At 41.4% G+C, this 25162-nt stretch overlaps 2 protein-coding genes across 6 annotated transcripts in view; both read left to right on the top strand.

Annotated features, from left to right (window-relative positions):
• MOB3B (MOB kinase activator 3B) overlaps positions 1-5282 on the top strand; it is a 219852-nt gene extending 214570 nt beyond the window's left edge. For all 4 annotated transcript variants that reach the window (XM_004004422.6, XM_042243507.2, XM_042243508.1 and 1 more), the window contains exon 4: positions 316-5282. In XM_004004422.6, coding sequence (XP_004004471.1) covers positions 316-345 — 30 coding nt within the window. In that variant the 3' untranslated portion in view covers positions 346-5282. The remainder of the gene's footprint in view (positions 1-315) is intronic.
• Positions 5283-7131: 1849 nt separating this feature from the next.
• The window catches only part of EQTN (equatorin), a 29960-nt gene continuing 11929 nt past the window's right edge, over positions 7132-25162 (top strand). Inside the window, exons 1-3 of one of the 2 annotated variants that reach the window (XM_027964594.3) lie at positions 7132-12499; positions 21013-21297; positions 24780-24866. In XM_027964594.3, the coding sequence (XP_027820395.1) occupies positions 21021-21297; positions 24780-24866 (364 nt within the window). In that variant the 5' untranslated portion in view covers positions 7132-12499; positions 21013-21020. Of the gene's footprint in view, positions 12500-20745; positions 21298-24779; positions 24867-25162 lie in introns of those variants that run through there. The other variant, XM_060411023.1, reaches the window with a different exon arrangement.

The raw sequence follows: 25162 nt of genomic DNA, 5'->3' as shown, positions 1-25162 counted from the left end.
AGCCATTCTTGACTCCAGCTATCCAGTGGCTCTAGATCTTGCAGTTTTTCCTGAAACACAGTGCAACCTGGATTTTTGGCAAGTTGGCTAAGTTTTTTAAACATTGCTCTGATATATTTAAAAAAAAAAAAAAAGGAAGAAACAAAAAGCCCAGCCAACAGGCACACATCTGTATGCTGAACCTTATTCCAGGGCCATGGTTGTACTCTCCTGTTTAAAGGCTCCAGAGGTTGCGAGGGCATTTTCAGAATCCTTTAACAAGTCATTGCTCTGCCTATAGTTACTCCTAACCATCCTTCTCCCCCTGCCTTCCAGAAAGAGATGACGAGCAGGATGTGTCACTAACGGCCCCATCTTACCCTCCGGAAGAAAGAGGAAAGCTGTTTTCCTCCTGGCGGCCCAGGCGGGCAGGAGGGAGACTTCCCAGGCTGGAGAGGCGCGCCTACTGCCAGGAACAGGCCCAGCTGGAGACCAGCGGTGACTCCGGAGAGTGGTTCCCTGCTCACCTCATGTGCTCTCAACCCTCTGAGTGCTGCTAGCGTGACCTGTGGACCCGCCAGGAGGGAAGGACCACCCCTCGCCCATCCTGGAGAAAGGATGCCCCTGCACTTAACACGCACAGCGCAGTTGTGCAGTTCTGCCTGTGACCTGACACCTAAGCTTTGCTGAAATTCAGGTTTTGCGCCCAAGGTCCTTATTCTACTTACTTACCTGTCTCCTCAGCCAGCTGCCTTTTCTGTAACGTGTGTTCTAAGTACCCAGTGAATTTTGGAACTCTGGATGTTCAACCAGTTTTTCCCTAACAAGTCTTCTTGTGCCGTCTTGGCAGACTTTGGCCCTTGATGCTGTGGTCTCGGCTGGGAGGTGTGACGCCCGCCGGCTCACAGCATCCCCGCAATTTCTCCCCATAAGCAGTTTCACCAGGGACCATTCCACGGGGCGGTTTGTCTCTGCCCCAAACAGGGTCTGCACTCTTTCACTGCAGGGAGGAGACTGGTCTCTAGCCTAAGGCTGGCTAGTTACCAGTTCACCCTGAACAGAGTATCTTTAAAAAAAAAAAAAAAGAAAAACCACGCCATTCCTTGTCTCTTCCGGTCAAGATTTTTTTTTTCCTGTTTCTCCGAAGAGAGAAATAAAGGAAGTTATAAATGACCAAGAATGATCAGCAGAAGCACTGAGCCAGATTAGTGCAGTGTTTGTTCGTTATTAAAGGGTGTGGTGCCTGTCTCAACGTAATACTGAGTTTTCAGTTGGGGGGAAGAAAAGTACAATGGGTAATTTGATGCCTGTAGCTCAGACACCCAGCCCATTGACTTGTTGTCTTCCCAACCGGCCCTCTGAGCTTCTAGATCCAGTCGTTGTTTTCTTCCTGTTCCTCCGCACCCCCACCTCCTCCGCCTGCATTTGACATTACAAAACAAAGTTAATTTCTGCCCGGGTGATGCTCCTGCCATGGTTGCCAAGGTAACAGGCAAGCTGGAGCCGTCTTCCTTCCATCCTTGCCAATGTGTGGATCCCAGCAGACAGACTCACTCTGTGCTGCAGCCTGCCTTTTGAAAGCTACCTGACTTTTCGCTGAAGTAATGTTGCCTTCACTGATTCATTAGCAAAACTGTGGTGGTCCCAAGAGTCTGTAACTAGGGGGTGATGATACTTCCGGTGATCATTTGAATTTGACAAAATAGCAGTTGGTGGAGGGAAGTAGATGAGAATGTATTAGTGAATTTTAATGTAATACTGATTAAAGAATAACTTAACAACTCTGACTTTGTCTCATTACATGTGACATGTGAAAGCCATCTGGGGCTGCCACAAGAGCCTGGAAAGGCATGAAATCTTTTTTTGGTCCAAACTAAGAAAGGACTGACTCTCTGGGGACTGTGGCATTCTTTGTTGACCTAACCCAGCAAACCAACCCTTGCTTTGTATTTTGTCAAATGCCGTCTCATGGAATTCAAATGCTGCTACCTCTCTTCATATTGTGTTCTGATCAAGAACAAACATACCATTTTTTGGTTTGGTTTTGTTTGCTTCCTAAGTAACTTTGAGAGGACAAGATAGAGATTTTTTCAGCATCATTTCTGGTTTAAAGGATCCAGAGAACAGACAAATGAGCCGGTCTTCCTGACCTATGCGCTATGCAGTAAGTGCCACATGGGAGTGTTGAGCAGTGGGAAGGAGAAATGATAGCACGGAGCCCAGGTCCTGGAAGGAACCCTGAAGTTTGGCACCATGGAAAACCACAGGAGGTTTGCTTGAAAAAGCTGACATTTCAATTAATGCCTAATCAAGTAGGATGATGGACTCTGAAGACTTTTGTTATGAATTCTTTTGAAGTTTATTTTCTATTAACTGTGCATATGAAATTTCCACTCAATTAAAAAAAAATCTGAATTTTTTTTTTAACTTCTTGGAACAATTTCCTCATGGTTATATTGTTCACTACACTTCTAGGAAAAGTGCTGGCAAGACACTCTTATTTTTTAATTATAAATGGTTCCTATTCCCACAGAACTTTGTTTGGCAAATTGTGAAGAAAATCACTACAGGCAATTTTTTATGTCTTTGGCTTGACTACATCCTGAGAACTTCTCCTGGCAAATGCAGATCTGAGCTCCTGTGGCCCTTCAGGCATCTTCTGCTTTCTGGATCTGCAGTTGACACCTGGCTTCTTCCTTCTGACCTGGCTGGCTCCCCTTATTTCCCACTATTATTTTAAAGTTAAGTAATACATTCATCTATGATTTTTTTTTTTTTTTGAGAAATGTCAAAGTGGGAACTTCAAAAGGAAAAGATTACAGTGACATCCATATACCCACAGTTGTCAATCTCTTTAGTTAATGGATTAGAGTCCTTTTTTTATGTATGTTTGGGGTCTGTGTGTGTGTGTGTGTGTGTGCGCACGCACGTGCAAGTATGTGGGTCTTTCATGGCGCCGACATTATTAAAGAGTTCAAGCTGCTTTGAACTCTAGAATGTCCCACAATCTGGAATTTTTTTTCTGATTGTTTCCTCATTATTAGATTCTGTTAAACATTTTTAGCCAGAACACTACGTAAGTGGTGTTGTTTCTTTCCTTCTGCATCACACCAGGAAGCATGTAATGTTCTGTTGTCTCTTTTTATGATAAATACTAAGCTTGATCAGTGGGGGAGATGTCATCTGGCTGATGCATTCATTATTAAGTTCCATAGTTCATCATAAACCTCTGAAATTTAATATTCATATGTTTTATAGAGTGTGAGACTGCTTTCCTTTCTTAATGTTCCAAAGAGGTCGAGAAGTTCCAAAAGATTACAGCCATTGCAGTTAGATGTTGTCGCAGTGACAAAGAATTCATCTCTTCCTGTGTCACAGGGGGAAGGAGAAGCTAAAAGTTTCCTTCTGCAGGCAATGCACGAGTATGCTGGATAGTGAGAATTTGTTGTGGTCCCTGGAGCCGTAGTTAAAATATATATATCTTTTTTCTGCGAATCCTCAGTGACCTCCCATTCAGACTGATGGTTTATTTTAGAGAGCACGTATTTTCATGAAAGGTGATTGCCCAAGAGTACAAAAACTGATTTAGGTGGGGAGGAAATCTTAGATATTACACTGAGTCATGGCCCTCCCAAGGAGCCACAGTATGTGCACAGATATAAAGTATGTGTTTAGTATTAAAATTTCATGGAGATGGGGAATGATTAGGAATAGAATGTCTAAAAGGGCTCTTTAGGCAGATGGTAGTGAAAAAAATAGATTGAGAAATACTCATCTGGGGTCAGTTTCTGCTTCTGAAACTGTTCATTCTCTTCCTGGGGTGTTTGCTCATTTCTGAGGGCCAGGATAAGAGGAAGTGACTTTGAGGGTTTTTTTTTTTTTTAAGCTATTCCTTCTACAACCTTCCAAACCATATCAGTTTGGAAGGTTTTTGGTAGGTTTTTCCAGGTGAAAAGCCCATTCTCCTCTCAACAGTCTTCAGGCACAGAAACCCTGCAGCATCCTCTGGTGTAACCCCCAGATCATATTCCATGTGAAACCTTTCCATTCCACTGGAGTTAACTATTATATTGTCTCTGAGTTTCAGCTCACCTTTTCTAGTGTCCCACATTAACAAATATCCAAAAACTTTAAAAAGTAAAACATAAGTAAAAACATACTAAATGAGAGCTTTGTTTGCACATCCACTAATTATTTGAAGACTCTTACCAGTTGTCCTTCAGCCTTCCTCGTTTATCATCTCCCATTGGCTGAATTCTCTTGGAAGTCATGTTGTGCCATTGCTAACATTTCTATACTTCAATCTGAAGCCTTCCCAAAGCTGTCTATGCCACTGTGCATTATAGATATAACCAGCAGAGAACATGTAAGAAATCCCTGCATGCTTTCTCCATACTGTACTGTGTCTTCGCTAACTCCTGATTTGATTTTATACATTTATAAATTTTCTATTATATTTGCTCATACTAAATCCTTATTTATATTCTGCAACACCACTTTGTCCGATCTTCTTGAATGTCCTACTGTTAGCATTCTTTGTAAGATTACACTGAGTTGCTTTAATTCCCTTTTTCATTGGCGAAGCATTGGGGGACATGGATAATTTCTCTCATCATTTGTGGTGATTATGTCATTCTGGTCATTGCTGGAAGCATCGCTTCCTATGGTCTCTACCCTTATGTCACTTCCACATCCCATGAGTCTCATACTGTGAATAAAAGAAATATTATAGGAAAAGTACAAGAAATGCATCCAAAGGCAAAATCACTGAAAGGAGTCTGATGTGTCACTTGGATAATACTGTTGTCCTTTGGTCTTTTTACTTCTTAATAAAATAGGTGATTCTTGATGAAATAGGTGATTCTCTCCTAGAATTAGCCAAACAAAGCATGTTTGGGAAATAATGGTTTTCTTCCTCTACTTTAAAAACATATCAACAAAAATATTTTTATAACAAGCTATTCCCTCTGGGAGTTATTAATTCTGGACAAGACTTTTTCAAAGAATAAATGAGGATTTCTGTAACTGTTAGAGGGAAGAGTCCATTTCTAATCTGAGAATTATGCTGTTTTACTAGCTTTGAGTGTTCTAATTTCGAAGTTTTTCAGTATCTTTTCTAACTGCATCAAGAAAAAAGATTTAGCATAATTTTAGTTCCATTTGTGATTAAGGGTTTGGTTATAAGAACAAACTAACCATAAAAAACAATTAAAATGGAAAATAAAACTAAAGGATATTTATGAAATCAGTTCTTTGTGAGTTTAAGAATTCAAATGTCACAAATAAAAGACACACAGCCGTCATCTATTTTGTCTTTTTTATGTGTTTGACTTATTTCTTTAACAAATATATTCTTCATCTTGCAATGATCTTGGAACAGATAAATGAAAAGCAAGGTTAATTTTACAAAAAACTAATTCAGAATTTATTTTAGAACCCATGTACATATTTGCATTTTAGCAGGAGTTCCTTTGTTCTATGAAAAGTTTTCCCAGGAGGGTGTCATGTGTATTGTGTAGCTTCTCAACAGATTAATGTTGTACTGCTTTTTTCTTGCAGTAGAATTCAGTATTAAGTTTGGTCATGACCTGGAATACAAAGATAAGAAGTCTATATTGTAGAAAAAGCTCATCAGTCAGAGTAAATAAACCTGATGTAGAATCTCAGGCTGACCCCTACCTTATTTGTGTGACACTGGGTAGTATATCTGTCCCTCAGAATTCTAAACTACAACTGGACTTATAGATTTGTTCCTATGTAGCTTAGAATTTGGGGCAATAATAATATAAGATTAAACGTCCATTATGTCCATCACAAATCCAATGGACATGAACTTGGGCGAACTCCAGGAGATGGTGAAGGACCAGGAGGCCTGGCGTGCTGCAGTCCCTGGGGTCACAAAGAATCAGATGTGACTTAGCGACTGAACAACAACAACAAGATTAAAATATAAACATATTTAGAGAAGCAGAAATGTATAAATTCTGTATGTGCTGTGTGCTGTACTTGGTTGTGTCCGACTCTTTGTGACCCCATGGACCGCAGCCCACCAGACTCCTCTGTCCATGGGGATTCTCCAGGCAAGTATACTGAAGTGGATTGCCATGCCCTCCTCCAGGGGATCTTCCCAACCCAGGGATCAAACCCAGGTCTCCTGCATTGCAGGTGGATTCTTTACCTGCTGAGCTACCAGGGAAGCCATAAATTTTGTATACTTATATATTATTAGTACATTTATATATTATTAGTACATTTGCAGTCACTATGTAATAATTGTACACGACTCCAGTAACAGCCCCTGTTCCTAATAGCAACAATAGAATACTATGTCTGACAAAAGCTGTTTGGGACAAGGTGATTTCTAGACACAGAGCAGAGAGGAATGAGACTTCTGAAATGCAACCACACATATGAAGTCTCTCTCTGCTTCTCGGGTTCGCTGTCTGAAATGTGTACTACGATGTGACCAAGAGGCAGGCTGCAGACTGGATTTGCCCTGCAGGCATGATTTATTGAATCTACATAGATTGTTTTTGTTGTTGTTGTTTAGCTAGCTGCCAACATTTAAAATTTGGAAACCTTGATCCGAAAATTAGAATTTCTGGCTTCTCCCACTAAATCAGAAGATCTGGCAACACTAGGCTTTTGCTTTCTTATGGCCAGAATTGGCTGAGAAGTGGCTGACCCGTTTAGACTGCCGCCTGCACCACTCCCTGTTGCTGCCCAGACGTGGCTGCTTGTCAGTTACCATCGTCTTGTGACACTGGGATGCTTCACTCACGTATATTTCCTGCCACTCCCCGAAGGCATTTCAGGTCACAGCCCCTGCTCCGCTGTGTCTAAAGGGACCACTGAGGAAACCACTATTTTAATTTTCAAATGTATCCCCATACACATTGAATACTTGCTGCATTATTAGATTCTCTCTAGAAACCTATACTGTATTAATAATAAATGGAAAACTGTCTTAAAGACAATAAATGCAAACCAGATGGCTTTAGTCTTTCCACCCAACAACAGCAAAAATTGATACTCCCATAAGAAGCTTACTTCCCAAGGAAGCTAAGCTGATCATTAAATCTATCCACTCTTTCAATATCCTAAATTCTTAAATTTCAACTCTGCTTCCAAGCAGACTTCATTGCTACGTTAACCAAAATGATAAAGAACTGTCATTGGGAGGTAATTGTAGTGTCATCTGTAACAATTACATATTTTATCTGACTTTTCTTCTAGTTCATTGTTAAGTCGATGTTAACAGAACACATTATTTTTAATGGAAACCTCTTGTTCTAACGCAGCATTCATCAACTAACTGGGTTCCATGAAGACAAAAAACAAACAAAAATTCCCAGTACTTAATAAATTAAAATCTAAATGAGGAAATCTAATTAATGTAATTAAACTTTGATTGAGCTTGTAAAATGTATTGCTGCATACTAAATTAAGTTGACTATCTACTCCAGAGGAAATTGTATCATATAATTGAGACATGACCTCACCTATAACCAAATCAGCAGAGGATAAGACTAAGCATTTTCAAGAAATAAATAGAACATAAAATTCTGTAAAGCAATTATCCTTCAATTTAAAAATTTTAAGAAATATATAGAACATAGAGGGGAAAGGTATCAAAAGAATCCTATGTTTATTAACCCAGAGATAGTATTATGGGGCTTCTCAGGTGGCACAGTGGAGAAGGCAATGGCACCCCACTCCAGTACTCTTGCCTGGAAAATCCCATGGACAGAGGAGCCTGGTAGGCTGCAGTCCATGGGGTTGCTAAGAGTCAGACACAACTGAGCAACTTCACTTTGACTTTTCACTTTCATTCGTTGGAGAAGGAAATGGCAACCCACTCCAGTGTTCTTGCCTGGAGAATCCCAGGGACGGGGGAGCCTGGTGGGCTGCCATCTAGGGGATCACACAGAGTCAGACATGGCTGAAGTGACTTAGCAGCAGCAGCAGCAGCAGCAGCAGCAGCAGCAGCAGCAGGTGGCACAGTGGTAGAGTCTGCCTGCGATGCAGGAGACATGAGTTCAGTCTCTGGGTCAGGAAGATCCTCTGGAGGAGGAAATGCCAACTCACTCCACTATGCTTGCCTGGGAAATCCCATGGACAGAGAAACCTGACGGGCTGCAGTCCATGGGGTGGGAAAGAGTTGGACACAACTTAGTGACTGAGCACACAATATCGTGGGTAACTGTTTCTCCATAGCCATGCATATAATATCTCAACAATGATGTGTTTAATATCGCTAAGAACTACATGCTTCAAGAGATAGTGGAGGGCAGAGAGCCTGGTGGGCTGCAGTCCATGGGGTTACGAAGAGCCAGACAGTACTTAGCGGCCAAACAGCAACACGCTGACTTCCATAAGAGGCAGCAACATTTAGAGAAGTCATATATTGTGAGTTGCTTATTTATCTGGAGCCTAATTATTTCACTTGGGCTTGTCCTAATCAGAAGTCTAATCACATGAAGGTCCAAGGGAGACGTCTTGTCCACACAAAGTCTGTGGTTAAGGCAAAAACCTTGGTAAAAATGCGAGGTCATTTAGACAGGATGAAGTTTGGTGGGAGAAGTTAACATTGGCTGGACATGGGGGATCCCTGCCTGGTCTGTGGATGAGAACAGAGTTCTTTCTTGCTCAAAATCTCAGATTAAAAGCCTCGGCTCCCTCTGTTTCTTGCTGGCCTCACACATGCTGGGCACACTCACACTTAGAGCCTCCACACTGACCATCCCCCTGCCTGGATGATCTGCCCCAGACAGCCTCATGTCTAACTCCTTCCCCCTCAAGTCCTTGCTTGAATATCACCTTCTCATTGATCTCTGCCGGTCACATCTACCCAGAGCCCCCTTCCTCTGCTCTAATTTTCTTTTCCCCATATAATCTGCATGATATAATTTATTTATCCAGGGATTGAACCTGCATCTCCTGTATCTCTTGCATTGCAGATGGATTCTTTACCACTTGAGCCATCAGGGAAGCCCTTTTTTATATAACTTATTTGTTAGGTTTATTGTGTATTCTCTGTCTCCTCCAGCTAAATATAAATTCCATGCCTTCAGGGATGTCTGTTTTGTTTACTGAGTGTCTGACACAAAGGAGAGACTCATTAGACCTTTGATGAATGAATGAATGGATGAATCTATTCACAGGGCAGACCAGTGCCTAATTAAGATCTGCTATCAGAGAGAGATTAATTAAAAGCAAGGTATAATAATGATAACATTAAGTTGATGATGCTAACACCAAAAGTATATATTTAAGTGTCTAAGCACACCCTAAGCCTTTTAGGTGAATAATCTCAGTTAAACAACCCCATGAGGTTGGTTATCTATGTTTATCCCCATTTTAAAGTCAAAGTTACCTAAGAAATCTGCCTGAGATTACAAGCAAGAAAGTGATGTCACACAGGCGTCTCTAGAGGCCCCACTCTGAATCATAGAGGTCACCCCCACCCACAAGGCATCAGGCTCTCCTCATATTGTCTTCTCTGCAGATCCCGGGTCTGCGGAGTTTTGCAGTTCAGCCTTCAGTTTCTTTCCTGGTCATTTGTCAATGTGATTGCAGTAGTGAGTCTATGACCAGTCCGTCTGAGGTCAGAAACTATTTCCAGTCACAAGGTATTCATTCACAATGACAAAGTAGACCCTTAGTCAGAGATCAGGTCAGACAACGGATCTAACAGGGACACCAGAAGGTCAGAATATAGTCCACAGAGTGTTGAGGGGTGTGAGGCCAAGACTGGAGGCCAAAACGAGAGTCCCTGCGTAGGCAGGAGACACAAATCCAGAAGGAATCGCCCAGCCTGGGGTAGGGTGTTCCTGTGATCCATTGAAATGGTACATAAGAAACTTCGAGAGCTTCCCTGGTGGTCCAGTGGTTAAGAATCTGCTGAGACGTGGGGTTGATTCCATATAGGGGACATGGGTTCGATCCCTGGTCTGGGAAGATCCCAAATGTCGAGGAGCCACTAAGCCCAAATGCTACAACTATCGAGCCTGTGCTCTAGAGCCTGGGAGCTGCTACTACTGAGCCCACGTGAGGCAGCTACTGAAGCCCAGGTGCTCCAGAGCCTGTGCTCCACAACAAGAGGAGTCGCTGCGTTACGAAGCTCAAGCACCGCAAGTAGCCCCTGCTCGCTGCAACCAGAGAAAGCCTGCACACAGCAATGGGGACCCAGCACAGCCAAAAAAGGAAAGAGAAGGAAACTTCTAGGTTTTGCTCCCAGCTGTGAAATGGGGCGGTGGGGAGAAAGCATGCATGTCATTCATCCTTAGAGGAAAACAAGCAGACTTTTTTAAGAATTAATAAACAGAAACACCCAAAGCAGAAGATGAACTTAGACATTAAGAAATTTGAGAACCTATCACAGTTAATTTTTGCTAATTTTTCTTCTCTGTGAAAAACATTAATTCATCAGCCACAATATAAAATATGTGGTTACATTAGAAATATGTAACCAAGAGGCTAGAACAAAGAGTGGCTGGGGGACTTAGGTATGCGTGTGTTCCCTGGGCTAATTTAGAATTGCATAGGAAACAGAGAAGCAACGTCCATTCCATCCACTTGACTTCTGCCGTTTCCTCTGAGGCACCATAAATGTTTACCAGTTTCTGGTTCTAGCCAGAGATCTCTAACGTGTCAGGATATAAGGCTGCCCTGTGCTTCCCCAGTGGTTCAGTGGTAAAGAATCTGCCTGTACTGCAGGAGATTCAGATTCAACCTCTGGGTCAGGAAGATCCCCTGGAGAAGGAAACGGCAAGCCACTCCAGTTTTTTTGCCAGAGAATCCCAGGGACAGAGGAGCTTGGCGGGCTACAGTCCATGGAATCACAAAGAGTCAGACACGGCTGAGCACTCACTCAATGCTGGCCTGTGTTTGAAGGCCGGATGCTGTGATGAATGACTTTCACCCTCCTGTTCCTAGGGCTCCATGGATGTTATCCATGAAATGATTCAACTACCAAACACAGAAGAAGTATTTGTCATGAGAGGAGTGGATAGGGGGAGTATTTTTTTTAATAGTAAATCATTAGATTCAGCAACTACTAAACCACGGAAATTAAAGAAAAGTCACCCAAAAGGCGAGCCTCATTTCACACTTCCAGGAAGAATTTTTAACACATTTCCAACCTTAGCATGAGCTTCCTGAGATTGTGAGGATAACACCCGTGTTAAGTATAAGAGGGCATTAACTGGACATTAACTACTAGAGTTCAAGCACGGCTGATCCATGAACGTGGAATGGAGAAAGAAGATACTTCCCATGGAAAGCTTGCCAAAACAGACCAGGTAGCCGGGCAAGCAGAAAAGAAAAAAGTTTTTATTCGGAAAAACTGGAAAAGAAACTGAACCCTTTCCTTTACCATTTGTAGAAAGATGGTCCTCAAGGGTAGACTTTAAAATAAAAATTTATTAATCTATTTATTTATTGGGTTGTGCCAGGCCCTAATTGTGGCATGTGGGATCTAGCCCCCTGACCAGGGATTGAACCCAGGTTCTCTGCATTGAGAGTACAGAGTTTAGCCACTGGACCAGGCAAGTCCAGGCAGACTTAATTTAACGAGATTGTGGAAAGATGAAATAGCAGGTAAGATTCAACAATTCAGTTCAATCTTCAGGGAAAGAATCCCCCAAGCTCTTATGAGAAAATGAACCTCAGAGCCACAGAGGTCCCTCTGCCTCCACTGACACAGCCTCTGCCCGTCCCCAGGCTCCCCTTCCTCGTGTCTGACACTCTACAAAAGCTAGGCAACGACTCTCCCTGCCTCCAGATCCCCTCTCCCCTCCCACTTCTCACAAGCTGAAGCCAGGCTGCTTTCTCTAAACCCCAGACCTGTGCCCCTCTCCCCATCCCCCAGACCACCTTGCCTGAGAGCCCACCCCCACAGCAGGACCCAGACTCTCTTTAGTCAGCCCCCGAGACAGGCTTCTCGCAGGCTTCTCATGAGTTAGAAAGAAAGCCCAACAACCCTTGCACTCATCCTCAGGTGTTTGGATGTTGTGGCCTAGAAAGTTTAAAATTAAACAACAGAGAGTGATCTATGGATGATGTCATTGCCGTCTCCCCTCACCTTTATTTCATAGAAGAAAGGACATTTCAACAGCAAAAGAATAGAAAGAACAGATCTCGGAATACAAGCCCGTCCTCTGGGTTTCCCTAAAGTAGTGAAAGCGTCTACGCCTGCAGTCACACGCCGACTGATGACTTTGGGATGTCAGGCAGGTGACATAGCCATGTGTTGTTTTTGTGAGTTGCTTTGGTGCTGGTGGTGGCGGGTTTTCCTGCCAAGTCCTGACCACCTAGAGACACTTGATTGCTTGGGCAGCACAACTCCTCAATGTCTGGTCACTCGCCCTGTGATCCTGCTTGCCTGACCATCTGTAAGAAGGAGGGTAGGGAGCCTGCGCTCCTGGACAGCCTACGGGAACAAGCACGCAGCCTACTCCAGTAGCTGCCACCGCCTCTGAGTGACCTGAAGACAGAATTGCTGTGTCCACCCCTAGAGGTGAGAGACCATCCTCCCTTCCTTCCTTTCTCTGCCACTAGTCCAATCCTGATCTGTGGACTGAGAACTAGAACCCTCAAGCCTCTTTGGCTTAGGAGCCTCCTCTGCCACCCACCCCGACTCCTAGGTGGTCTCAGGTAGGAGGTAGGCAGCACCAAAGATAGTCTGCATGCTAGCCAACGTCTGAGTCTGGAAGAGTGAAAGGGAAAGTCACTGAGTTGTGTCCAACTCTTTGCGACCCCATGGACTGTAGCCCACCAGGTTCCTCTGTCCATGGGATTCTTCAGGCAAGAATACGGCAGTGGGTTGCCATTCTCTTCTCCAGGGTATCTTCCCGACCCAGGGATCGAACCCAGGTCTCCAGCACTGTAGGCAGATACTTTACCATCTGAGCCACCAGGGAAGCCCAGTTCTAATACTTAACAGACTTTAAAATTTTCTGAGTAAAAGACCATCATGCCATCTGTAAATAATAATGATTTTGTTTCTTTCCTTCCAATCATTACATCTTCTATTTCGTTTTCTTGCCTTATAGCACTAAATAGCACCTGTATACAGGTATAGTAAAAGCACCTAAATATTTACCATTTGGTCTTTATAGAATATTTACTAATCTACACTTTACACCATAGTGAGTGAAAGTCGCTCAGTTGTGTCGACTCTTTGCGACCCCACGGGCTATACAGTCCGTGGAATCCTCTAAGCCAGAATACTAGAGTAGGTAGCCGTTCCCTTCTCCAGGGGATCTTCCCAACCCAGGGATCGAACCCAGGTGTCCCTCATTGCAGGCATATTCTTTACCAGCTGAGCCACCAGAGAAGCCCAGGAATACCGGAGTGGGTAGTTATCCCTTCTCCAGTGGATCTTCCTGACCCAGGAATCAAACCAGTGTCTCCTTCACTGCAGGCAGATTCTTTACCAGTTGAGCTACCAGGGAAGCTTACACCATAGATTTAAGTGTAAGAGCAAAGACACCAGAATGAATGAAACTTAGAGGCCCCTAAACATACACTGAAGTTAAATGTCATTTCTTATTTAAATTAGTTTATCCCTACTCCAAAAAAAAAAGGACATTTAACTTCAATGTGTGTTTAGAGGCCTCTAAGTTTCATTCATTCTGGTGTCTTTGGACTTCGGCTTGTGTGTGTGTCCTTTTAGAAGATGAGAATGTGGATCATCACTTTGAGTTGAATGAGAAGACATGAGCTGGGAGAGAAAGGCATTAGAGCAGGATTTGGGGCAAGGGTGATCATTGAGAAGAAAGAATGAGACCACACTGTTCAGAAGTTCTGAATGTTTCCGAGTCCACTAAATTAAAAGTGACTGCATTGTCACCTCCCCCTTTATCTTCCTGAAAATTCCCATCCCAAAGCCTTAGGTAGGGTCACTCACAATAGGATCTGTGCTAGGGCTGGGTGGAGAGAGCCATGTGGCCCAGGGTGGGGTGTCAGAGCTCAGGTGTCTCAGCTGAATGAGAAGGGTCTCCAAGTAGGAAAAGGAATGGTCAGTGCAGAATGTTGGAACAGAATCAGGGTCAGGAGGGTGGGAAAGGGGTGGCCTGGCTCAGGTTACTGGAGCGCAGGTGGAATGAGGCAGGCATCTGTGTAGGAAGGCTGCCTCCCATGAGGCCCATGGGGTGAGGAGGTCATTTATCTGAGAGGGCAGGCTGGTAGAGGGTGTCAGAGCCTAAGGGGGTTGCAAAGAGCATTTCTGCAGGGAGAGAGAGGCAGCGGCAATGGAAGGCTGGTTTTACAGTATGGTAGGGACGGGGGTGGTTAATCAAACAAGTAAATATACTCCATTAAGCATAATGGAAGTGAGGTTTCTCACCATCAAAGAAGGGGGTTACAAATACGTAAACTGGTTGGCCTAAAATCAAAGGTAACTATTTGAACCCATGTTTTTGATATAGATACCTATAGAAATAAACCTAAATGTAAATATGTGTGTGTATATATACATATATGGGGCTTCCTAGGTGTCACTTGGAGAAGGCGATGGCAACCCACTCCATTGTTCTTGACTGGAGACTTGGGTTTGATCCCTGGGCTGGGAAGATCCCCTGGAGGAGGGCACAGTATTCTTACCATTCCAGTATTCTTGCCAGAAGAATCCCATGGACAGAGGAGCCTGGCAGGCCTACAGTCCATAGGGTCGCAAAGAGTTGGACACGACTGAAGTGACTCAGCATGCACACACATACTTGTCCTGCCCTCTCACTGAACTGGGTATCCGGCTCCCAGCTCACTGAAAGCCAGCTGATAGGTGAGCTAGTCTTGCTGACATACGAGTGTCTGAGGTTACCTCTTTTCACTCCAGTAGGGCCTTTTGGACCTGTAATGCAGTCCGAAGGGTGGCAAAGAGTCAGATACAACCGAAGTGACTTAGCACATGCACGTGCGTATACACACACATGCACACACACACACACACGCACACACACACGCATGCATTTATTACACACAGAGGTGTGCTGTTGCACCACACACTGCATTCCTGTCTCTGTCCACTAACAGGACCTGACGTCAGTGGTGTTCTGATTCAATGAACCCATCTAGAATGTGGATATTATTCTCTGCTAGAAGGAACCAGGAATTCTTAGAGGTAATGGTTGCTTTCTTAGCTGGGGCTGGGAAAATCCAAGATGAGTGTGGAACAGTGAATATCAAGAGCCTGGAAAATGTTCATAAGCTTTAAGGTAGAAATTCTTTTTTTTAGGAAACTATCCTAAATGAAATCACTATAAATGCTGAAAAAACTTTAGCCATAAATATGCTCATTACTTTATTGTGTATAATAAGCAAAACTGGAAACCTAACTAAGAGTAAGGTAAATGACCCAAAATAGTAATGAATATTCACTGAATTGGATGTTATACAGACATTAAAATTAAGTGTATGAGAATGCTTATATTATAATGTTAAATTATAAATGGAGCATCTGAATTCAGCATAAGTAAAACATCTCACCAAGGTCTGGCTCTTCCTTGCAACTTTCTAGAACCCCTTCTGCTACATCTCATGTACCCAAGTGTATATCGATGCCTTGAGATGTGGTTGGATTCTTGCTGTTTCAATATCTTGACTTTTCTGCTCTCAAAAACCATCTACCCTCCTAGGTTTACACCATTTAGCCATACAACTCTCTACCACCCCACCCACCACTGTCATCTTTTTGTCATTCTCTACACCTGCCCTCTGACTTCCCCGGTGGCTCAGACTGTAAAGTGTCTGCCTACAGTGTGGGAGACCTGGGTTTGATCCCTGGGTCGGGAAGATCGCCTGGAGAAGGAAATGGCAACCCACTCCAGTATTGTTGCCTGGAAAATCCCATGGACGGAGGAACCTGGTAGGCTACAGTCTATGGGGTCACAAAGAGTCAGACACGACTGAGCGACATTTATTTATACACCTGCCCTCTGGGCCTCCTGGGTGACTCAGTGGTAAGGAACCCACCTGCCAGTGCAGGAGATGTGGGTTCAATCCCTGGGTTGGAAAGATCCCCTGGAGGAGGAAATGGCAACCTAGGCCAGGATTCTTGCCTGGGAACTCCCATGGATAGAGGAGCCTGTCGGGATACAGTCCATGGGGTCGCAAAGGAGTCAACTTAGCAACTAAACAACAACACTCCCCCTCATTCATGGAAAACCAGGGCACTAATTTCCCACAATTCCTCTCAATGCCAAGTCTTACATGTCCTAGGGAGCATCTCTGGACACACAGACAGGGCATCGTGGTCTCTCATTTTACTTAATTTACATCCCAGAGCCAGTGTTGTTCTTCCCTTCTAATCCAATTTAGTGATCTGATGATGCCAGGCCCTTTGGAGCTCATTATTACACAGTACTGATCAGCTTTGAAATGTTAAACTTCCAGACTCCACCATAAAGCAGTTTTTCTGCTCTTTGCTTAGCAACTTCAATGTTCTTATCCCTCTGTCCTAATGCATCCATCCTGTTATTCTGAATCTTTGGATAGCTAGTAATTAGCAACCTCCTAAGACTTAGGTTAAGTGGCAGTTTTTGAAGAGCAACCTCATTAAACATCCTCAGCCTGGCCAGATCCCATGCAATCTTCCTCTTCTATTAAGCTGTGAATGAAAGATCTGGTTTTTAACTCAAGGTTTGAACATCAACAAATAGTTCTGTTTTACTACAAGAGTCGCCATGTTAGTAAAATGCTCTTACTTCAATGTTTCTATTTATCTAGAAGCTAATAAAACACTTTAGCTTAAGAAAAAGTAAAATAAAAGAATGTAAATAAAAAGGATTTGGACTTAGGAGAAAAAGAAAAAAAGCTCGGATACTCAAAATGATACACGAAGCACATGTTGGCAATCAAGGTTCTCACTTAACCCAGAAGGCCCTATAAATTCTTGCTGCTGCTGCTAAGTCACTTCAGTCGTGTCCAACTGTGTGCGACCCCAGAGACGGCATCCCACCAGGCTCCCCGTCCCTGGGATTCTCTAGGCAAGAACACTGGAGTGGGTTGCCATTTCCTTCTCCAATGCATGAAAGTGAAATGTGAAAGTGAAGTCGCTCAGTCATGTCCGACTCTTAGCGATCCCACGGACTGCAGCCCACCAGGCTCCTCCATCCACGGGATTTTCCAGGCAAGAGTACTGGAGTGGGGTGCCATTGCCTTCTCCAATAAATTCTTGACAGTCCCACAAAGAGAGGAAAGAGATTACATTCTGTTCAAAAGAACTTTCCTGTATTTTGAAAGATCTTAGTTCTTTGAAAATGAATAATCCTGAAGTGGTAACTGCTGTTTAGTTTGAGAAAGCCTGTTAAAGAGAACCTCAGTTCTCTGACTGTTCTTATAAAGCTCAGTTCATTGTTCCTGGGTTTTCAAAATTGCAGTGATATAACCAATCATTTGTTTTATTTGATGTTGTGTGTAAGCTTGCTATTCAGATTTAAGGAAAATAATATTCAAATTAATATTTTAAGCAAGCTGTGAGGCTTCTGTTCATGGACTGCAACAACTAATGCGTGCCTTGTGGAACTATCTGCATTTAATAGATTCTCTCAAAGATTAGGGTGACTCAGCTGACGTTCTTTAAAATATAACTGCTTTGGGTCATTTTACAAGATTGTCTCATTTCTTAATGTTTGCGTGTCTTTTACTTCATTACTTGTTCTATTTATATTTCCTTGTTTGCTGTGCCTCTTAAAAAGCTGTGTATATGAAAATCTCACCAGTGCTAATCCTTTTAGGCATGAAGAAAAATTATCTGTAGAGAAAGTAAATAAATTCTTTATGAAGTAAATAAATTCAGGAAATACATTCAGTCCAGGAAATGACTCAATTATCTACCTGATGTGATATATAATTTACTCATTTTCCAGAGGATCAAATTCAGGGTTGGAAAGACGATTTGCTCATGATCACATATGTAGGAAGAGGTGGAGTGATGACCCAGATATATTCCTCCTTTGTCCTGGCCCATGTTCCTGGGGGAGAAGACACAGCAGACATGATCAAGAAACAAAAACAAAGTAAAAGCACAGATTAGAAAGTATATCTAATCACATCTTTGGTATTAGCAATGGATCCTCCTTAGGGCATACTTCAAAGACTTAAAATATAGTTTAATAGGTAAAACATAAATATACACTTTTTAAAAAAGAGAAGCCTCTACTCTAATTGAGTAATAAAATATTGGAAAGGCTAACTGTGGCCTAAAATGATGATATCCAGTGAGGACAAATTCACTGTTTCCATAATCTTGTCCCAAGAACCCAGAGTTTATCTGGTATTAATTTGCTAGAGCTGCCGTAATGAAGTCCCACAAACTGAGCTGCTTAGACAAGAGATTTGTTGAGATATGTTTTCATGAAATAATGAGAATGATTGGTCCTTGGATTTTAAAGAACCATTAATATCATTGATGGTAAGAAGAGACAAGACCTTTCTGGTTTGTGAAGCGTTTACAATACTGTATGTTCTTTTGAACCCACAGTTCTTGGGTCTAGATGTCTGAGACCAAGCTGTTAGTAGGGTTGGTCCCTTCTGTCTCCTGGCTCTTGGTGGTTTCCTGGCAGTCTTTGGTGTTCCTTGATTTTTGCTGCATCATCCCCGTCTCTGCCTTCATCTTCACATGGCATTCTCCGTTTGTGTGGATGTCTGTGTCTGTGTTCATCTCTGCCTTTTAAAAATTCTCTATTATTATTATTTTGGGGTCGTGCCAGTGGTGTGCAGGATCTTAGTCTCCTGACCTGGTGTTAAGCCTGTGTCCCCAGCAATGGAAGCCCAGAGTCCTAAGCACTGGGTAACCAGAAAACTACCACCATTCCCCACCCCATGCCTTTAAAAAATTAGTAAATAACAGTACCAATCATGTATTAGGGACCCACACTGCTTTAGTATGACTTCATCTTAACTAGTTACCTGACAGCGCTTTACTCTCGTCTCTTTTCCACCTCCCTTGCACCCACGGAAAAATGGGCTGGAGGGCTTAAAGAAAGAGTGCTATACACAGAACCATTTTCCTTTGGTTCACCAAGACTGAACCTGACCATCTTTTCCTTTAGGATAATTCCTCTCTGCTTCCCCTCACTCTCTTAAACAATTTAGACTCCTAACGAATTCACTCTTTTCTTCCTCAGATATGCCCAGTCGAGATCACACTGGCTGAACCTCATTTGTGAGCCTTCATTATACTGAAAAAACTTTCAAGCCTTTTTAAACTCATGCCCCCTTTCTCCTGACGCTTGTGTCTTTTTAGCTGCGGATATTCTCTAGAGCTGAGAGGCTATTCATCAATAATAATTAGAATTGAGGGAGGGGACGTTAGTTGATCCTTTAGTATGAAGAGCAATATTGGTGGTATTGTCCATTTGATTTCTTGCCATTATTGCTTATTAATTGAGTTATTATAAGAGAAATATATGTTAATATTATTTAAGCCTAAATACTCTTCTGACTGATAATTTTCTCAGTCTGTATGTGAGGTAAAAGATGGGTTTCATTTTTAAAAGTGTTTTTAACAAAACAAATATATTTCATAAATAACATAGGTCTTAAAATCCCCCCAAAAAATGTTTCAAAAAAACTCCCTCCTAAAGAGTTATAGTTAAGATAGCCCAAGAACCAGAGTTAGCAGGGCATTAGGATTGAATCTTGGCATCTTATTAGTTTTTTTTAACAGATGTTGTATGGTTATTCAAAAGAACATACAGTATTATAAAAGCTCTGAAAACCAAAAAGGTCTGTTGTCTTACTATCAACAATATTAATGATTCTTTAAAATCCAGGGACGAGTGATTTATATTATTTCATGAGAGCACACCTCTTGTTATTCAAAGAAAATCTTATAATGGGTTATTTTTTTAAAAAAAGATCCCCAAAACCATCACCTGACCTAAGGTAAGGTCATGAGGCTGAGTCACAAAGTGTTTGGAAATTCTTCTCCAGCATTCTGACCTCCATCTGGCAGTGACATCATCTTGTCCTCGCTAGTTACAGGACCTGCTGGGCAACAGAAGGGAAACTCCGAGACACAGTAGATCACTGGATAAATCACGCTGTTTCCCAATGAATTTTATATTGTTTATTTTTTTATCTGGGGTTTTCACCCCAGAGATTAGTGGTATAGATCCCCCTTATGAAGGTGAGTAATCATTTCAAATTTTCACTCAAATAGCAGATAAGAAACTTGACCCGTTATCCTAGAAAACTGGTCCATGGCAATTTTTTAAACATTTAATTGAAGTATAATTGATTTACAATGTTGTGTTAATTTCTGCTCAACAGCCAAGTGACTCAGTTATGCACATATATTCTTTTTCATATTCTTTTCCATTAAGTTTATCATAGGATATTGAAGACTGTTCCCTGTGCTATACAGGGGGAGCTTGTTGTTTTTCATCCTGTATATAATAGTTCGCATCTGCTAATCTGAAACCCCCAGTCCTTCCCTCTCCACCCTCTCCCCCTTGGCAACCACAAATTTGTTCTCTGTGTCTGTTTCATAGATGTGCTCATTTGTGTCAGATTTTAGAGTCCACATACAAGCGATATCATACGGTGTTTGTCTTATTCTTTCTGACTTACTTCACTTAGTATTAGAATCTCTAGGTTCATCCATGTTGCTGCAAATGGCATTATATCATCCTTTTTTATGGCTACTTGGTATTTCATTGTGTATGTATATATACACCATATCTTCTTTATCCATCTCTCAAAGCACATTTAGGCTGTTGCCATGTCTTGGCTATTGTAAGCAGTGCTGCTATGAGCATAGGGTCCATGCATCTTTCTGAATTAAAAGTTTCATCTTGGTATACGCCCAGGAGTGGGATTGCTGGATCATATGGCAACTCTGTTTTTAGTCTTTTGAAGAACTTCCATTTCTGTTCTCCATGGTGGCTGTATCAATTTACATTCCCACCAATAGTATAGGACGGCCCTCTTTTCTCCACATCCTCTCCAACAGTCCATGGCAATTTTCTCTAGGGTGATATAAAGTGCACTGTTAGAAATATGACCTCTGGTCATGCTTTTTTTCAGAGCATGAGATGACGCCCATACCTGAGCAGCCAGTGCCTGAACATCCCGTGGCTGAACATCCCATGGCTGAACATCCCATGACTGAACATCCCATGGCTGAACATCCCATGGCTGAACATCCCATGGCTGAACATCCCATGACTGAACATCCCATGGCTGAACATCCCATGACTGAACAGCCCATGGCTGAACATCCCATGGCTGAACATCCCCATACAATGGAAGAAGAAAATAAGGAGCATACTCCTGAGAAAACTGGCGATTCTTATAAAGATGTAAAACAGTGTAAGTTTTCCAAGTTAATGGCAATACATATGCAAAAGAGGATTAGACTGATTTGATTTATAAGCTCTAAAATTTCTATAATCATTTTATTTCCTATTTAATTTTAATTTACCTTGTAGATGTCTTGGTATATGTAATGGAATTCTTATTTTCTTCAACTTTTTCCATGAGATATTATGAAGTTTAATAAGATTTGGTAACTGTCTATAATTAATATAGGATTTATCCTAGCAGTGTGGTTATTTATTCACATTAGTAACAATTGAACTAATTCTGTGGTGAGATAAGCAAAATTTATTTGGAGATGTGTGTCAGTTTCCTAGAGCTTCTTGAAATAAAGTACCACAAACTAGGGGACTCAAAGCAAAAGAAATCTATTCTCTCACAGTTCTCACAGAAGCCAGAGATCCAAAATCAAAGTTTTGGTCACACCATCCTCTCTTCAAGCCTCTAGGGCAGTGGTCCCGAAACGTTTTGGCACTAGGGACCAGTTTCATGGAAGACAATGTTTCCATGGATGGTGTGGTGGAGGGATGGTTTCTGAAAGGTTCAAGCACATTACGTTTATTATGCCTCCTCTGATCTGATAGGAGGCAGGGCTCAGGCAGTAATGTGAGCCATGGGGAGCAGCTGCAAATACAGATGAATGAAGCCTTGCTCACCTGCCACTCATGTCCTGCTGTGAAGCCCAGTTCCTAACAAGCCACGGACGTGGCCCAGACTCTAAAAGACTACCTTCCCTTGCACCTCCCAGCTTCTTGCAGCCCCAGGAACCCCAGGAACTCCAGGAACTCCTTGGCAGCAGAACTCCAGTCTGCCTCTGTCTTCACAAGCTCTTCCTGTGTCTCTATGTCCAAATTTCCCTCTTCTCAATAAGGACACTGTTTTTGTTTAGGAGCTCACCTACTCCCATGTGACTTCATCTTAACTAGTTAAATTGTCAACGACTCAATTTTCAAATTAGGTCACATTCTGCAGCGCTGAAGGTGAAGACTTCAGCATAGCTTTTTGGGGCAAACAAAATTCAACCCATAACAAGATGACTTTGAGATGTTTGGAAGATCTGCTAAACTTCAATTTATTCACCTTTCTTCATACAAGCTTTCCATGTCCTTATAAGGTCCACCATTCTAAAATATGAAAAGTTCATAAAAACCCTCTTGATTAAATCTAACTGTACTGGAATTTTTAATAATATTAGCCAAAAAAAAAAAAAAGAGAGAGAGAAATGCAGTGAAGATATACATATATACACATATTCAAGTACTTTGAAAACTATAATTAGTACATAAGTTGTATTTCTATTCTTTCTTTGATGAATCACTATCCTCTTTTGTAGGTGAAAAAACTCCCTGATGCTCAGAGAGGTCAATTGCCAGGTTTCATAGCGACAAAGAAGCAGTGTCAGGAGTGGTGTCCAATCTATCCAACACAGGCTACCTCTACTATGCATCGACTGCAAACTGATGCAGTTGTTTCCTTTTCAGGATGTTTCTCTATTTTTAATTCCCAGAGATTAAATAAACCAAAAGCCTGATGATTACTTTGATTAAAAAATCTTTCTTACACACACACACACACACACACACACACACACACACTCATAACATAAATGGGACTATACTAAAAAATTGTATTATGACATGCTTTTTCTCATTGAAGAACTCTGGAGCTTTTTTCATGTATACCTCATTATTTTTAATGGATCTATAGTACTCTATGAAATGATTTTCCATAATTAATCCACTGTCTTGTTAAAGAATTAGATTATATGCAGTTTTTTTCTCTTGTACATTGTTCTCATGCACACTTGAGGGTATCTCTCTTTGGACAGATACCAAGTACTGAAATTTCTGAATCAAGGATAAATCTTTAAAATATTGATAAGTAACACCAAATTGTGCTCTAAAACACATCTATCAAGAATGCTCCATAATGTCACATATGCTGAATAATGTTAATCGTGTTTTGTGAATAAGTGAGAATTTTCATTACTGCTTTAATTTGCACTCTGATTACTTGTGAAGCTGAGAATGTTTCTTTATATTTATTGGGCATTTTTATTTCTACTTTTGTGATTTACCTGTTCATATCCTTGGCCCATTTTTTCTATTAGATTGTATTTTTATTTATTTGTAAGGGCTCTTTTTTATATTTAGTATATTCGATCTTTTCTCTATGGTAAAAGTAACAAGTATTTTCTCCCAGACTGTCACTCACCTTTAAACCTGTTTACATATTCTAATCACAGAGAAAATTTAAAATTTTATAAGATCAATTCTGATTAATCAATTTCTTTACAGCGTCTTCACACTGTATTTTGTTTAGGTAGGCCTTAACCAATCCAAGATATTAAATTAGTTTCCAATTTTTTGAATAACTTCATATTTTTATTAAAACTCTTAGGTCTTAAATTCAATGATTTTTGTATATGGTGTAAAATAGTCATAAAACTTTACATTTTTTGAGGAGGATTGCCAGTTGTCTAACACTAATTCCCTACTGATATAAAACTCACATTTAATATAATCTCAATTCCATTTGAAATTGGGTCAGTTGTTATTAATACCTTTTCATTGTTTCTTTGATCTGCCTTTCCCTGCAAAGATCCACAATGTTTTAGTTTTTATACTCTGATAACTCATAGCATTAAATATTGACCTATGATTTTCTTCTATTTCTCCATAGATCTACCTCAGAAATTTTTCAAAATTAATGACTCTGTGTGTGTGTGCGTGTGTGTGTGTGTGTGTGTGTGTCTGTGTCTGTGTCTGTGTCTGTGTCTGTGTGTTGGGGGAAATGGATATATATGTCTATACTAAACACACATACACATTCATGCGTGTAAATTTTTCTTTCATTTCATGAGATTTTGGAAAGAGGAGATCTGTGTATGTATGTTCAGTTTGGCATCTTGATCCATCTCACTTTGACTCTGACTGAATAGATACATCCGTTAGTTTTAAATTACAACCAGCCTTACTGACAGCTCTTTAAGAGCGGGATTCATTATGTGCATATGTAAATGTGAATCCATTTGGGAGGTTGTGATTGTTATTGAAATATGTGCTATTTAAGCTGAACTATTACAGTCTAGCAGAAGGTTCAAGGGCAAGTGAATGCTTCTTACCTGGCTAAAATCTAACAATGTTAATACAAACAGTAATGATATTACACATCTGCAAACCTCCTTCACACCCATTATGCACTTGTATATGTTTTTTGTCATTTCCTTAATAGTTTCTTTTCAGAAAGAACCATTTAGCATAAGGATACTAGTTTGGTTTTTTCCCCCATGAATTTTATTTTTGACCCTTGCTCCACTTGTTATTTTGTAGCTGAAGAATGTCTCAAATACTTTATTATTCTTTTTTTAGAATTAATGTATATGTTTTAGGAAAAAATTCAGGTGAGAAAAAAATGTAAAAGGAACAAGAAGTGACTTACCTAGCTGCTGAAAAGTTTTGATCTTACGTTTTCAGATGTCTTCACAACACAAAATCCAAATGGCACACAGTCTGAAATATCCGTGAGAGCAACAACTGATCTGAATTTTTCTATGAGAAACTGTAAGTACTGAAAGGCAGCACTGCAAATAGGAAAAACACTTAAAGCAAGATTTCAAACTAGCACTGCAGACTATTGGGTAGGATAGAGGTCTTCAGTTCAGTTCAGTCACTCAGTCGTGTCCGACTCTTTCCAACCCCATGAATCGCAGCACGCCAGGCCTCCCTGTCCATCACCAACTCCTGGAGTTCACACAGACTCACGTCCATCGAGTCAGTGATGCCACCCAGCCATCTGTCGTCCTCTTCTCCTTCTGCCCTCAATCCCTCCCAGCATTAGAGTCTTTTCCAATGAGTCA

Source organism: Ovis aries, chromosome 2, assembly GCF_016772045.2.
Source record: "Ovis aries strain OAR_USU_Benz2616 breed Rambouillet chromosome 2, ARS-UI_Ramb_v3.0, whole genome shotgun sequence".
NCBI classification, from domain to species: domain Eukaryota; kingdom Metazoa; phylum Chordata; class Mammalia; order Artiodactyla; family Bovidae; genus Ovis; species Ovis aries.
This window is presented reverse-complemented; position numbering and strand designations above follow the sequence as displayed.